General features: G+C 45.5%; 1 protein-coding gene across 2 annotated transcripts in view; it reads left to right on the top strand.

Moving 5' to 3' along the window:
• The window catches only part of Pigu (phosphatidylinositol glycan anchor biosynthesis class U), a 106,685-nt gene that overhangs the window by 16,766 nt on the left and 76,362 nt on the right, over positions 1-13,557 (top strand). For both annotated transcript variants that reach the window (XM_040732926.1, XM_040732927.1), the window contains exon 2: positions 1,167-1,231. In XM_040732926.1, coding sequence (XP_040588860.1) covers positions 1,167-1,231 — 65 coding nt within the window. The remainder of the gene's footprint in view (positions 1-1,166; positions 1,232-13,557) is intronic.

Below are 13,557 nucleotides of genomic sequence, written 5' to 3'. Positions count from 1 at the left end.
AGACCTGAAGTTATTGCCTATCATGCATAAATTCCCAAGTTCAGTCCATAATACCAAACCAACCAAGCCCAAACCCCCTCAAACCAAAAAACAAACATTTTCAGCTGGACACTGTAGTGTATCCTAGAACTTGGGAGGTGGAGTCAGGAGAGTTAAAGACTTGAAGGTGCTTCTTGGCTGCATAGGAAGTTTGAGGCCAAACTGAACTACAGATCTTAACAGATTGATAAAATATAGTCACCTCCTATAATTCCAACACTTTGGGTGGGGGCCTAAGACAGGAGGATCGCAAGCTTGAAGTTAATCTTCCTTACATATAGATGTTCTGCCACAAAACAAAAACCTAGCCAAACAACCATTACCAGCCCCTCCCAATCCAAAAAAACCCAATTGCTCTCTTCCTCCCAAATCCCCTTTAAAGTTAGGATTAAAGGTACACAGCTAAAAAGTGCTATTATTCTGTAGAAAAATGACACAAATGTCACTGAAACAGGGCACAGAGCGTGCCTGTTTCACTAACCTGCTGCTGATTTGTTAATTGTGCTTTGGATGGGGTAGAATACACATAAAACAAATGCTTTAGAGTTGGTGGATGTTACAAAGATGTTTAGAAGTTTATGTTTCAAAAATTTTACTTAATTTTATTTTTAAATGATGTGTATGAATGTATATCTGCATGGGAGCATGTGCATGCTAATTGCAGAGGCCAGAAGAGGGTGATGGGTTCCCCAGAGCTGGAGCTACAGTTGTGAGTGGCCGGTGTGGGTGTTGGGAGTTGAACTGAGAACCAAGACTAGTATGTATTCTTAATTGCCAAGCCATTTTTCCAACCTCAGAAGGTTATAGTTTAGTATAAAACTTTCTCTTAATGAACATAGCTCATGATGTAAAGAACTCCTTTGTATGGAAGAATTTGCCATTCTTGATAATTGTGTGTGTGTGTGTGTGTGTGTGAGAGAGAGAGAGAGATTCTTTGAGAAATTCATGTATATGTACAAACTTGAAATTATTTTCAAATCAAAACCTACAGCCACTTGGTTGACCCAATGTAAAGGGATTAGACAAACTCAAACATTCTTTGGTCCTAGGAGTATCTGACATTTTAGTTTATGACTATTTGCTGTTGTCTCTAACATCTTATTGAACTTGTATTTCTTCCTTTTCAGTGGTTGAAGGCCTTTCACTGTTGGATTTGGGAGTGTCTCCATATTCTGGAGCAGTATTTCATGAAGTAAGTGTTATATATTCTTTTCTGGCATTGAGAGTAAAGCCTGAGCTTTGTTTGATAGTAATAGCCCTTTTGTAGACATCCTCTGCATAGGAAAGATATTTCACAGTTAGAGGGAAAATGATCCAAGTTAGGATTTTTGAAAGGGGAGAGAGAGAAAGAAGAAGGAAGGGAGGGAGGGAGGGAGGGAGGGAGGGAGGGAGGGAGAGAGAGAGAGAGAGAGAGAGAGAGAGAGAGAGAGAGAGAGAGAGAGAGAGAGAGAGAGAGAGAGAGAAATTTACAATTTTCAGCGTCAGTTTTCTCATTGTTGAGGTGGGGTCTCTGTATACCAGCCTAGCTGGCAATGGCAATGCCTATCTGGGTGTGTCTCCTGTCAGGTGTGCTGAGATTCTAGATGCAACCAGTTTTCTGTAATTCTAGGGATCCAACTCAGCTTGTTAGGCTTATACAGCAAGTGCAGTCACCTGCTGTACCATCTTGCTGACTTGGGGCAATATATGAGATGTCTATAGAAATTATTATTTTAATGGCAACTTTTAAGCAGCTTTTAGTCCATAAATAGTTGTATGCAGCCAGGCGGTGGTGGCACACACCTTTAATCCCAGCACTAGGGAAGCAGAGGCAGGAGGATCTTTGTGAGTTCAAGACCAGCCTGGTCTACAAGAGCTAGTTCCAGGACAGCCTCCAAAACCACAGAGAAACCCTGTCTCGAAAAAAATCAAAATAAATAAATAAACAAACAAATAAATGAATAGTTGTATGCTAAGTGGCACGTAATTCTTGCTGGAGTTTCTTCCAGCCTGGTCCCGCAGCTGCCTCAGCCCCAAATAAACACAATGACACCGTATTACCTATAAAACTGTTGGTTGATGGCTTCTTATTGTAGCTCTGTCTTAATTATTAGCCCATTTCTATAAGTCTGTGTATTTCCACGTGGCCTGTTTCTCCTTTGGCAGCTACATGACATCTCCTTGCAGCGCCTCTCTGCCTACCTTTTCCAGAATTCTCCTCGACTCCTGGCCTGTCTATCTTCCTGCCTCTATTGGCTATTGGCCAAACAGCATTTTATTCATCAACCAAATAGAGAAACATATATACAGAAGAACATCCCCCATCATCTCTTTTTTGTTTAAATTAAAAGAAGGGTTTTAACTGTAACATAGTAAAATTATATTTAACAAAACAGTTATCAAGTAAGAACTAGTTAGCCATATTTAGTCCATCAACATTCGACAAAATTTAAAGACATTTGTATCATCTATCCTATCTTTGTGAGTCTAAAGTTTTATATGTAACGTATCTTTTATTATAACTAAGGAAAACCATAACTATAACTATCTGTCTTCAACTCCATCAAAGATCACAGAAGAATAATATATAAACTAGTATTGACAGACATCTCGCTCCTGGACAGTCACCCAAAGTTTCTCTTCAACATTGGAGCATCCATCTTCAGCCCATAGGCCATAGTGTGTCTGGCAGATTTCTCAGTGAAGCAAGAAATTTTTTTTTTTTTTTTGGTTTTACAAGACAGGGTTTCTCTGTTTTGGAGGCTGTCGGTCCAGCCTGGCCTCGAACTCACAGAGATCCACCTGCCTCTGCCTCCCGAGTGCTGGGATTAAAGGCGTGCACCACCAATGCCCGGCGAAGCAAGAAGTTTTAAACTGTCTGCCTGTATTAGCAGTTTGTCAGTCATTTTTCTCTGTATTCTGCATCATGAAGCAGGAACCCTGCAGGACTGTCCCATCTTGTTTTGGCAAATTCAGCAGTCACTTTCCTGTGGGTCCTGTATGTCCAGTTTATACAGCATATGGTCAAACAGTCCTGGCAAGAACAGTTTCTTACCCAAATGACTAGTCTTGCCATATTGAAATCAACTCCGGATTGAGTTTGTTTGATGTTAATCCTCCTTTCTGATGTAATTGGTGTTGCCAGGAGCAATTGTTTCTCACTGTCATGAAAAATCCTAAACCATTTTAAATACCATATTCTGTAGATCTTTGGAAGTTTTTTTTTTTTTTTTTTTTTTTTGGTTTTTCGAGACAGGGTTTCTCTGTATTGTTTTGGAGGCTATCGGTCCAGCCCAGCCTCGAACTCACAGAGATCTGCCTGCCTCTGCCTCCCGAGTGCTGGGATTAAAGGCTTGTGCCACCACCACCCGGCGATCTTTGGAAGTTTTGAAGAATATCCATTTGAAATATATCTCTGTATATCTAGAAAACCTAACATACTATAAGTTTAGATTATTATAGGTACTATCTATAATCTGTATTTAATTATACATTACATGTTTAAAAGATCTGTATAAACACAATACCTAAACAAGGGGAGAAATATACATATAACAAAGTTGACCTTAAATTTGTTTCAATAAACAAAAATCCGTACCAATATAAATTATTCATTTCTATATCATATTCCCTTTTTTTTCTTTAGAAAGAGATTGGTTGTGATCATTAACTATTTACAACTAACCCCATTTAAATGAAAATAAACATTTATAAATAATATTTGGGAATTTGGGTGTTGTTCTCTCCAAACTGCTTCCTGCTGTTTGGAGGTGCTGTTAATACCATGGAGATCCTGAGAAAATCCAGAAACCTGGCCAGATCCTGGATGTAGTAGTCTGAGGCTGCATCATTTCAGCTGTTTTGGATGTTGAATCACCTGGGCCACTGCTTCAGGGGGTCTTGCTTGATCAAACCATATTAGTCTGGAAGGAATCCACAGCTTACCATTTTCCTGTGGAAACAAAAACAGAACTTCTGTTCCAAAGTAACCTATCCTTAGACTTACATTTTGAAGTCAGAGCATTTTCAAAATATGTAGGTTGGATTAATCCAGCAGCATTTATAATCAAATGTCTGTTAGCAGCGGTTACTCTTTCCTCAGCAGTCAAGCAGTTCAAAGACAACACAATAATGTACAGAAATCTCAGGCTGGCCTCTGTGTAGCTGGAGATGATCTTAAATTCCTGATCATCTTGCTGCTGCCTCCTTTGTGCTAGGTTTATATGTAAATGTAAGACGTTTTTTTCAATAACAGTAATTACATGTCTCTCTGTACTAATACAGCTTTAAAACACCATAGGTAAATATTGGTAGACTGAGGCTGGGAGACGGCTCAGTGGGTACAAGTGCTAGCTGTGCAAGCCCGATGATGTACATCCAGTCTCTGGAAACCACATACAAAGTCAGATGTGGTATACACATCTTTAATCCCAGCATTTTGACAGTTAAATGGCAGATAAAGACAGGAGAATCGCCTGGGACCTAAGGGCCAGCTAACCTGGAGCCTCATAAAAGAAACCCTGCCTCAACAAGGTGGAGGATGAGAACTGAGACCTCCAAATTGTGTTCTGGCATGTAGCTCCTGCCTCTCCCCCCCCACATACAATTGAGGCCAGTCTCTAATTTGAGTTGGAGCTTTCAGTATCCCTGTCAACAGCTGATAGAAGAGGTGGAAAATTAGCAAGAGTATAGAAAGTGTGTGCGTATGTGTGTTTTAAAGTGAAAGACCCCAGGCGGGGGACTTTCACGGGAGGGAGACCCGAACCCAAGGAACACTGAGGCCACGAGCTTGGATGCAAACAGCAAGAGGCTTTATTGATAATACACGGGTACCCGGGGCGTCTCAGTCTCGGGAACTGAGAGCCCCCGAGCTGGGGACTCAGGGGTTCTTTTATAGCAAAAAGCGCAGTACAGAAGCGAGAAGCCTAGTTACAGGACCCTGATTGGGTAATTTAAATGAGGCTGGGGCTCAGAACGAGGTTTCTCTCATCTGGACAGAGAGGCAATTAAGGTTTCTCTCAGAACTCAATTCTCGGCCTTGGCCCTATCTGAAGAACAAAGGTTTCTGTGCCTGCCCAATCTTTCTGGGCTGGCTATGCAGACCATAGACACCTGTGCCCCTATCTGGACAGAGATAGTAGTGACTATTCAGCTGCGAAGACCTTGAGCTGAGCTCCCTCCTGATAAAAAATGGCTGAGCTGTGGGGGAAAGGAGTTTTCCATAAGCCTCAGCTGCCTGCGCTGGGCCGGGGTCTTTCATTCCCCCATTGCTCTTGTAACTGAATGAAATCTTTCATTCAGAGGTTTCTGCCATCTCGAAATCCCTTTGCTTTAGCTGCTGGTATTGCTGAGTCAAGACCAGTGATTGTACAACCGATAGCCTTTCTTTTATCTTGGCCAGGTTGTCTCTTACCACTCCGTTATGGTCTGCGTAAAAGCAGCATTCTTCTTTAAGGGCCGCACAAATTCCCCCCTGCTGTAAAAATAAGAGGTCTAGTCCCCTTCTATTTTGGAGGGCTACTTCTGCCAGGGCAGCGACAGATTCCTCTAAAGACCGAACATCTGCACACATTACTTGTTGTAGGAGTTGGAACTGTTTAGTTTCCTGCAGTGCGGCAGTACCGGTTCCTATTCCTGCTGCTATGCCTCCCATGGTTAGTCCTCCTAGTAGGATGGCAGTAGTGATGGAGATAGGTTCCCTCTTACTGCGGTCAGGTTTTATCAAGTCATAGTCAGAGGGGTGGTAAATTACCTTAGGCCATAATTCTATCAGAACACAATAGTCAATGGTGGCATTTAATACCGTGGTGGAGACACAAGGGGTTAATCCAGTGTTGCATGCCCAATATGTCCCATTGGGGGCTATCAAGTAGTGGCCACTTTGGGGCAAAGGCTCAGTGGCATTGCATAGTCCTTGATGCGTAGCGGGGACTTTACCTATATATAGTCCCTTTCCAGACACTTCTGAGATGGTTAATTTATGTTGCATGGCTGTCCCACAAAGTGCCCCGGCTGTGGCCTGTTTTGTATATTCGCCCACAACCGCTAAGCCTTCATAATAGGGAGGTTGCGGAGTCAGACAAAGCCAGCATTCCTTAGTCTTATCTGGGCGAGTTAAATTCAGAGTGGCATATGTCCCTTTAATTAGGGCTAATATTCTATCTCCCGTGCCTTCAAGGGGGGGGGCCCGAGGAGGGGGGGTTTGGGAGTGCTTTCTGTAGGCGCGGGAGCGGCTGTGGTTTTAGGCAGGGTCATGGGCCTGGTATCAGCCTTGGGCAGAGTAGGCTAGGCTGCTTTTGATCAGCAAGGACCTGATTAGGGCCTATTGCCTGTGAATTGACAGGAGCCACCTTACATCTGATTGTAAAGATTACCCCCTTGTCTGGCCCGTACAGATACCAACGCAAACCCCAAGTATACCCAGTCTGCCAGTCCGGGGCTTGCTTTCCCTGCGCAGTGAAGGAAATGGCAAGAGGCCTACCTATCATTCCAGATTGTCCTTTGTCCCAGCCTCTGCGTACCTGTATTTTATCCCAGGATGAGGATGGCCTCCAATATGCGTCCCCTGTAGTCTCGCACCCCCAAGCTGCACAGAAAAAGTAGTCATATCCCCCACATTTCTGGGCCTGTTGCCAGGCATGCCCATCTCGGGGGTGGACATAGAAGTCCTTTGAACTTAGCTGCTCTCTGGCTCTTTGATCAACACACCCGGGGGTGGTTTCTCTGGAGTCCATGAGTGCACGTCGACGTCTGTAAAAGTGGGAACCATTGGCGCATGCCTTTGGGTGGCAATGGGGAATGTCCTAAGTGTCCAACCCTGCTACCAAATCACAAAATTCAGGCCATAGAGTAGGCCACCATGTCCCAAGTGCATGTGGTTCCGTGACAGCATAAATGACCTCCCCCACTTGGGAGAGAACCTCCCAGGTTAATTTATAAACGGTATGGGGACTGGAGGCCACACCAGTGTCTGATTTTATGAGGAGGGCTATTAGCAGGAGGGAGAGGAGCGGGTAAGTTTTATTTTTAGAGGATTTTGAGTGCGCTGAGCCTTTCATCCTGGGTCCGGATCCTCAGGGAAGGCAGCTTTTACGTGCCAGGCATGTATCCAAGCAGCAATCCCGTCCACCTTGAGAGCAGTAGGGGTGGTCAACAGGACCGTGTATGGTCCCTTCCAGCGAGGTTCAAGGTTCTTAGCCTGGTGGCGCCGGACCCAAACGCTGTCTCCCACGTAATAGGAGTGGGGGGACAATAGGGTGTCTCCTCTGGTCTCGGTAGGCTTGGGCCAGAGGCTTCCAGACTTCCTGCTGAACCAGCTGGAGTGCCTGCAGGTGAGCTTGAAGAGAGGGGGAATTGGCATAGTCAGAAATATCTTGGTCAAAGAACTGAACAAAGGGAATGGTGGTTCCATGTAAAATCTCAAAAGGGGTGAAGCCATGGGGGCTCGGTGTATTCCGGGCACGATAGAGGGCAAGGGGGAGCAAGAGGACCCAGTCTTTAGTGCCAGCTGCCAGCGATAATTTAGTTATAGTCTCCTTAATGGTTCTATTTATTTGTTCTACCTGTCCTGAGCTTTGGGGTCAGTAAGCACAATGTAATCTCCAATTAATCCCCAACAAGGTGGCCACAGACTGACTTACCTGAGAAACAAAGGCAGGCCCGTTGTCTGTCCCCAATACCTGTGGCATTCCGTAACGGGGGAAGATTTCTTCAAGAAGTTTCTTGGTGACCACCTTTGTTGTCTCGTGCTTGGTGGGGTAGGCTTCTGCCAGTCTCAGGGCCTGTGTCAAGGTAATCAGTTCTGCTCGTTGGGCTGATGTTCCTGGCGGCAAGGCCTCGGCCCAAATTGTTTCTGACTCAGTTGTCAATGCAGCACCGGCTTTCCTTTCCCCTTGATGTACGAAGCTGCTTCCGTCCGTGAACCAGACATGGTCGGGGTTAGGAAGGGGTTGATCCGTGAGGTCAGCTCTCGTCCCATGGACCTCAGCCAGGCACTGCAAGCAGTCATGAGTCTCTGCTTCCCCCGGATGGGGAAGTAGCGAGGCGGGGTTCAGGGTCACCGGAGCCCCGGAGTGAATTCGGTCCTTGTCCAGCAACAGAGTCTGGTAATGGGTCATCCTGGCATTGGTGAGCCAGCGGCCCGGTGGCTGCCTGAGCATAGATAGTCAAAGGCTGCCCCAACGTCAATTTGTCAAAGGGTTCAGTCAGATCAGGTAACCCCAGAGCTGGGGAGCTGAGCAGAGCCTTCTTGATGTCCATGAAGGCTTTCTCCTGGCTCTCCCCTCAGTCAAAGTTGTCCCAAGATTCCCAGGTCTGCATCCTGCCATTCAAAGGCAAACAGTGGCTGACTGTCTTTGTGTAACCGCAGGCAGAAGAAGGCATCCTTCAAATCCAGGACTGAGTATCAAACATAGTCAGGTGGCAGTCCACCCAGGAGGTTATAGGGATTGGGGACCATGGGGTGTATGTCCTCAACCCGCTTATTGACTTCCCGGAGGTCCTGGACCGGCCTATAGTCATTGGTTCCTGGCTTCTTGACTGGCAACAGGGGAGTGTTCCAGGGGGACCGGCAGGGGGTTTGGGTCTCTGAAAGGTCCTTCTTTCTCAGTGAGGCCCCCTTTGTCCCTCTCTCTACCTATCCTGTCTCTGCGACTACTGTGGCCAACAGTTTAGTCATTTCTCTATTACGCTTCTTGTCCCTTGCTATCCTGTCTCTCTCATTTCCTGTCTCTGACATTCTGTTTACCTCTTTTCTCTCTCTCTCTGAGCTTCTCTTTTATTAAAAAAAATACGTTCTGTCTCCCTCAATACATCTGGTAGTGTATACCCCTGTCATATGGGTTATACATTCTGTAAGCTTCCTTAAGTCTTTCAAAAAAATGCGGCTGGCGATTCCTCTGCCTTCTGAACTATCTGTCTTACCTGGGCCAAATTTATAGATTGCTTATCCGTCTTTCGGAGACTCGCTACAAGCAACTGGCATTAAAGACATTAGATGGGTCCTACCTGCCTCAGTGGTGAAGTCCCAGTCTGGGCAGCATCAATTTCATTTGGAAGCTGCGTAGGTTGTCCATTTGCCCCAGGTGGGGTGATGGGTAGTAAGAACCGACTCCAATAGATCAGTCATTCTCACAGGATCTGCTGAAAAGGAGGGGTTATTTTTTCCAGTTATAAAGATCTGAGGCAGAGAACGGCCAGTACTGCAACTGGCCATCATGGCCCGTCCGGAGGCAGGGCGGTTTAATCCGGAGCGGGCTGAGGCTACGGCGCCGCCCGGAAGGGCCAGAGCGTCTGCCGGGGAGCGGGGCCGAGGGGGCGTGGCGGCCGCTCTCTGACCCGGTCCATCACGGGCCGCAGGGAGGCAGACACAGCTCCCCTCGCATTGTCGCCGGTCACATTCAGGGCGCCCTTCGCGCAGCGGCCGGGACGCTGAACGCGAACCGGAAATGGGCCGCAGCCCGAGCAGTGCCGCAGCGGCGGCGGCGGGGGGGTTAGGGAAGAGGAGGGGGAGGGAGGGTCATAGACCGGCACTTCCCAGGTAACTATATAGGGTACTTGGTCCGGGTGGCCCTGGGGTCCAGGATCCATGACTTTCTCTTTCACCTGGAAAATAATTTGAGGGTTAAAGGTGCCATCTCGTGGCCAGCCAACATCAAAAGTTGGCCATTCAGAAGAGCAAAAGGTGATCTTTGCTTCTTGCGCACATTGACAGTCCGGTTACGAGCATCTCGAGAGCGATGACAAACGACATTCAGACGGACGAACAGATAAGAAACAAAAACAAACAGATTTTCGCTGCGCGGCTTTGACGAAAGTCAAAAGCAAATTCAGATCGGGGACGGGGGCCTTGTGCTCCCGTCCTTGTCCCCTATCAGGATGGAAACTCCCTCGGCCAGCGGGACTTCCCCAAACAGACGGGGCAGATTCCTAGGCATCTACCCCAAACAACCGAGTCCCTAAGGACTCCCAGATACAAACGGGGCAGATTCCTAGGCATCTACCCCAAACAAACGGTTCCTTAAGAACCCCAAATACAAACGGGGCAGATTGACATCCACCCCTACAAATGAGTACTCCAAATACAAACGGGGCCCCCAAACAACAGAGTACTCCAAACGCTACCAGGACGTCTCCTGGAGCTTACAAATGCATACAGCTGTATACTACAAACGCAGGCGCAAGAAAATAACAGGCATAGACAGACAGCAGACAACAGAACAACAGAAATTTAGTCCGGACAATTCTTACCTCCCAGAAGTGGGTCGGTGGTCCCTGGGCGGGGTCTCACTTCCCGGCCAATGCACCAAATGAAAGACCCCAGGCGGGGGACTTTCACGGGAGGGAGACCCGAACCCAAGGAACACTGAGGCCACGAGCTTGGATGCAAACAGCAAGAGGCTTTATTGATAATACACGGGTACCCGGGGCGTCTCAGTCTCGGGAACTGAGAGCCCCGAGCTGGGGACTCAGGGGTTCTTTTATAGCAAAAAGCGCAGTACAGAAGCGAGAAGCCTAGTTACAGGACCCTGATTGGGTAATTTAAATGAGGCTGGGGCTCAGAACGAGGTTTCTCTCATCTGGACAGAGAGGCAATTAAGGTTTCTCTCAGAACTCAATTCTCGGCCTTGGCCCTATCTGAAGAACAAAGGTTTCTGTGCCTGCCCAATCTTTCTGGGCTGGCTATGCAGACCATAGACACCTGTGCCCCTATCTGGACAGAGATAGTAGTGACTATTCAGCTGCGAAGACCTTGAGCTGAGCTCCCTCCTGATAAAAAATGGCTGAGCTGTGGGGGAAAGGAGTTTTCCATAAGCCTCAGCTGCCTGCGCTGGGCCGGGGTCTTTCAAAAGATTTGTCTATTTTTAATTTCGGTGTATGAGTGCTTTGCCTGTATGGATGCATATGTATCATTTGTGTGCCTGGTGCTCTTGGCAGTCAGAAGAGGGCATTGGATCTCTTGGAGTTATGGATAGCTGTGAACTACCATGTGGGTGCTTTGAGTCACACCCAGATCCTCTGCAAGAGCAAATACTTAAACCACTGAGCCATCTTTCCAACCTCAAGTATATAGAAAATGTGAATAATGTTGTCAGCCAGATTGATCGAAGAATGCCGCATTCAGTACATCAAAGTGCATTTTAAGTGTATGGGGAACATTTGTAACATAGACTATGTTCTGCCCATAAAAGAAGGCTCAATATATTTAAGTCACTTAAAGATTTAAATATATTTGCTGGCTACAGAAGGAGTTAACAGAGCCGGGTGTTGGTGGCGCATGCCTTTAATCCCAGCACTCGGGAGGCAGAGGCAGGCAGATCTCTGTGAGTTCGAGACCAGCCTGGACTACCAAGCGAGTTCCAGGACAGCCTCCAAAGCCACAGAGAAACCCTGTCTCGAAAAACCAAAAAAAAAAAAAAAAAAGAAGGAGTTAACATCAGGAAGATATGTAGAAAATCCCCCAAATCTTTGATAACTAAATAACCCAGGAATCAAGAAATCATAAGGGAAATTAGAAAGTAATTTTGAAATTGATGAAAGTGAAAACCTTAGCTGTCAAATATGTAGCATGCCACTAAAGTAGTACTTAGGGAAAAATTTGTGCTCACTCAAATTGATATATAGCATAAAGACAGGTTGCATTCAACATGTGCTTCTTTATTCCAGCATAATTACACTGAGACACACATGCTAGCTCACTACAGAGGTTAGCCATTTTGCTGATTTGCTGATAGGCTTTTGAGAACTGTTACAATGTTTCACTTGTTTGGGGCCTTTGTAAACTGTCTGAAGCATCAAGCAATTATGAAAGGAGGTTACTTAAAATATAAATATCAGATATATATGTGTATATATATATATAAAATAACAAAGATACTTGAATAATAAAATCTATCAGTAGACAGTTGTAATCCTTTCAGAACTACAGAATGAATTCTAGGACAGGCTCCAAAGCTACTGAGAAACTCTGTCTCGAAAAACAAAAAAGTCGATCACAAGAAGCCTCATGTTAAGATTTAGCTTATGCTAGGCATTGTAGTAATTACTTCGTACACATAATTGCATTTAATCTTCCCCAAAACCCTGTGAAATAGATTGTTTTAATGATTTATTTAAGTTTTAAATTTTGTGTGTAAGTGTTTTGTCTGCATTTGTGTCTGTGAACCACTTGTATGCTAGGTACCTGCAGAGTTACAGCCAGGCTGTGAGTCCTGGGAATTGATTCTTGGTCCTCTGAAGAGTAGCCAGTGCTCTTTAACTGCTGAGCCGTCTCTCCAGCCTCCAACAAAGATCTTGTCCCCCAGTTTATATTAGAGAAAACTAATACTCAGAGAGGAAAATAACTTGCCTGAAGGCCTCAAAGGTACAACTTGCTACAAAAACTATGGACTTAAATCCAAATCCAACTCTAAAGTTTCCCTTCTTTCTACCATAACTTGTTCTTATTTACTTAAAAGCCTGTCAGTGATCTTTACAATTTTGTCCTCCCTCCCTTTTAATTTTTTTTTTCTTGAGACAGGACCTCTTACATAGCTCAGGCTGGCCTAGGCTATGTAACCTAGGCTATGTAGCCTAGGCTGGTCTCAGCTCCTCAAGTGCCATGATTGTAGATGTGAGTCACTATTACTGGCTCAGAATATATTTCTAGCCTTTTGGGGGGTTGGTAGTGGAGTTTCCACTTAGGGTTTTGTGTATGTGGGCAAGTGTTCTACTGTTCAACTACATCCTTGAACAAACATTTTTTTACATATAGTTAGGAGATGGTGGAACAGATACTTGAGAGCCACCACACTAAAAACAAATTATGCACTTCCTTTCTGGTTCTGATGAACGGGTGAGTTAGCTTACAGTAGTGGGCCAACTATGTTGGCAAAGACAAGCAGAAAAGAAGAATAAATACCAAAAAGTGTTTGAAGGCATTGGAAAGTACCAAAATAATCAGAACCCAAGAGCAAAGTTTGAAGAGTGAGACTCAGGGCCTGGAGAGATGGCTTAGTGGTTAAGGGTATCTATGATTCTTACATGGGACCCCCCAGGTTTGAATATTATACTTCTGTCAGCCTGTAAACCCAGCTCCAGGGGCTCTGATGCCCTCATCTGCCCTCCTCTGGCATTAGCATGCAGGTACACATACACACACAAAAATAGTAAAATTAGGGCAGGAGAGATGGCTCAGAGGTTAAGAGCACTGACTGCTCTTCCAGGGGTCCTGAGTTCAATTCCCAGCAACCACATGGTGGCTCACAACCATCTACAATTCAATCTGGTGCCCTCTTCTGGCATGTAGGCAGAAGACTGTATATGTGATAAATAAATAAATCTTTTTTTTTTTTTTTTGGTTTTACGAGACAGGGTTTCTCCGTATTGTTTTGGAGGCTGTCGGTCTAGCCTGGCCTCGAACTCACAGAGATCCGCCTGCCTCTGCCTCCCGAGTGCTGGGATTAAAGGCGTGCGCCACCACCGCCCGGCATAAATAAATCTTTTAAAAAATGGTAAAATTAAATCTTAAAATAATAGTGAGACTAGGGCTGGTGATTTAGC

The sequence above is a fragment of the Mesocricetus auratus genome, unplaced genomic scaffold (assembly GCF_017639785.1).
Source record: "Mesocricetus auratus isolate SY011 unplaced genomic scaffold, BCM_Maur_2.0 Super-Scaffold_100028, whole genome shotgun sequence".
NCBI classification, from domain to species: domain Eukaryota; kingdom Metazoa; phylum Chordata; class Mammalia; order Rodentia; family Cricetidae; genus Mesocricetus; species Mesocricetus auratus.
The sequence above is the reverse complement of the archived record's forward strand: the minus strand, read 5'-3'. Positions and strand labels throughout refer to the sequence as shown.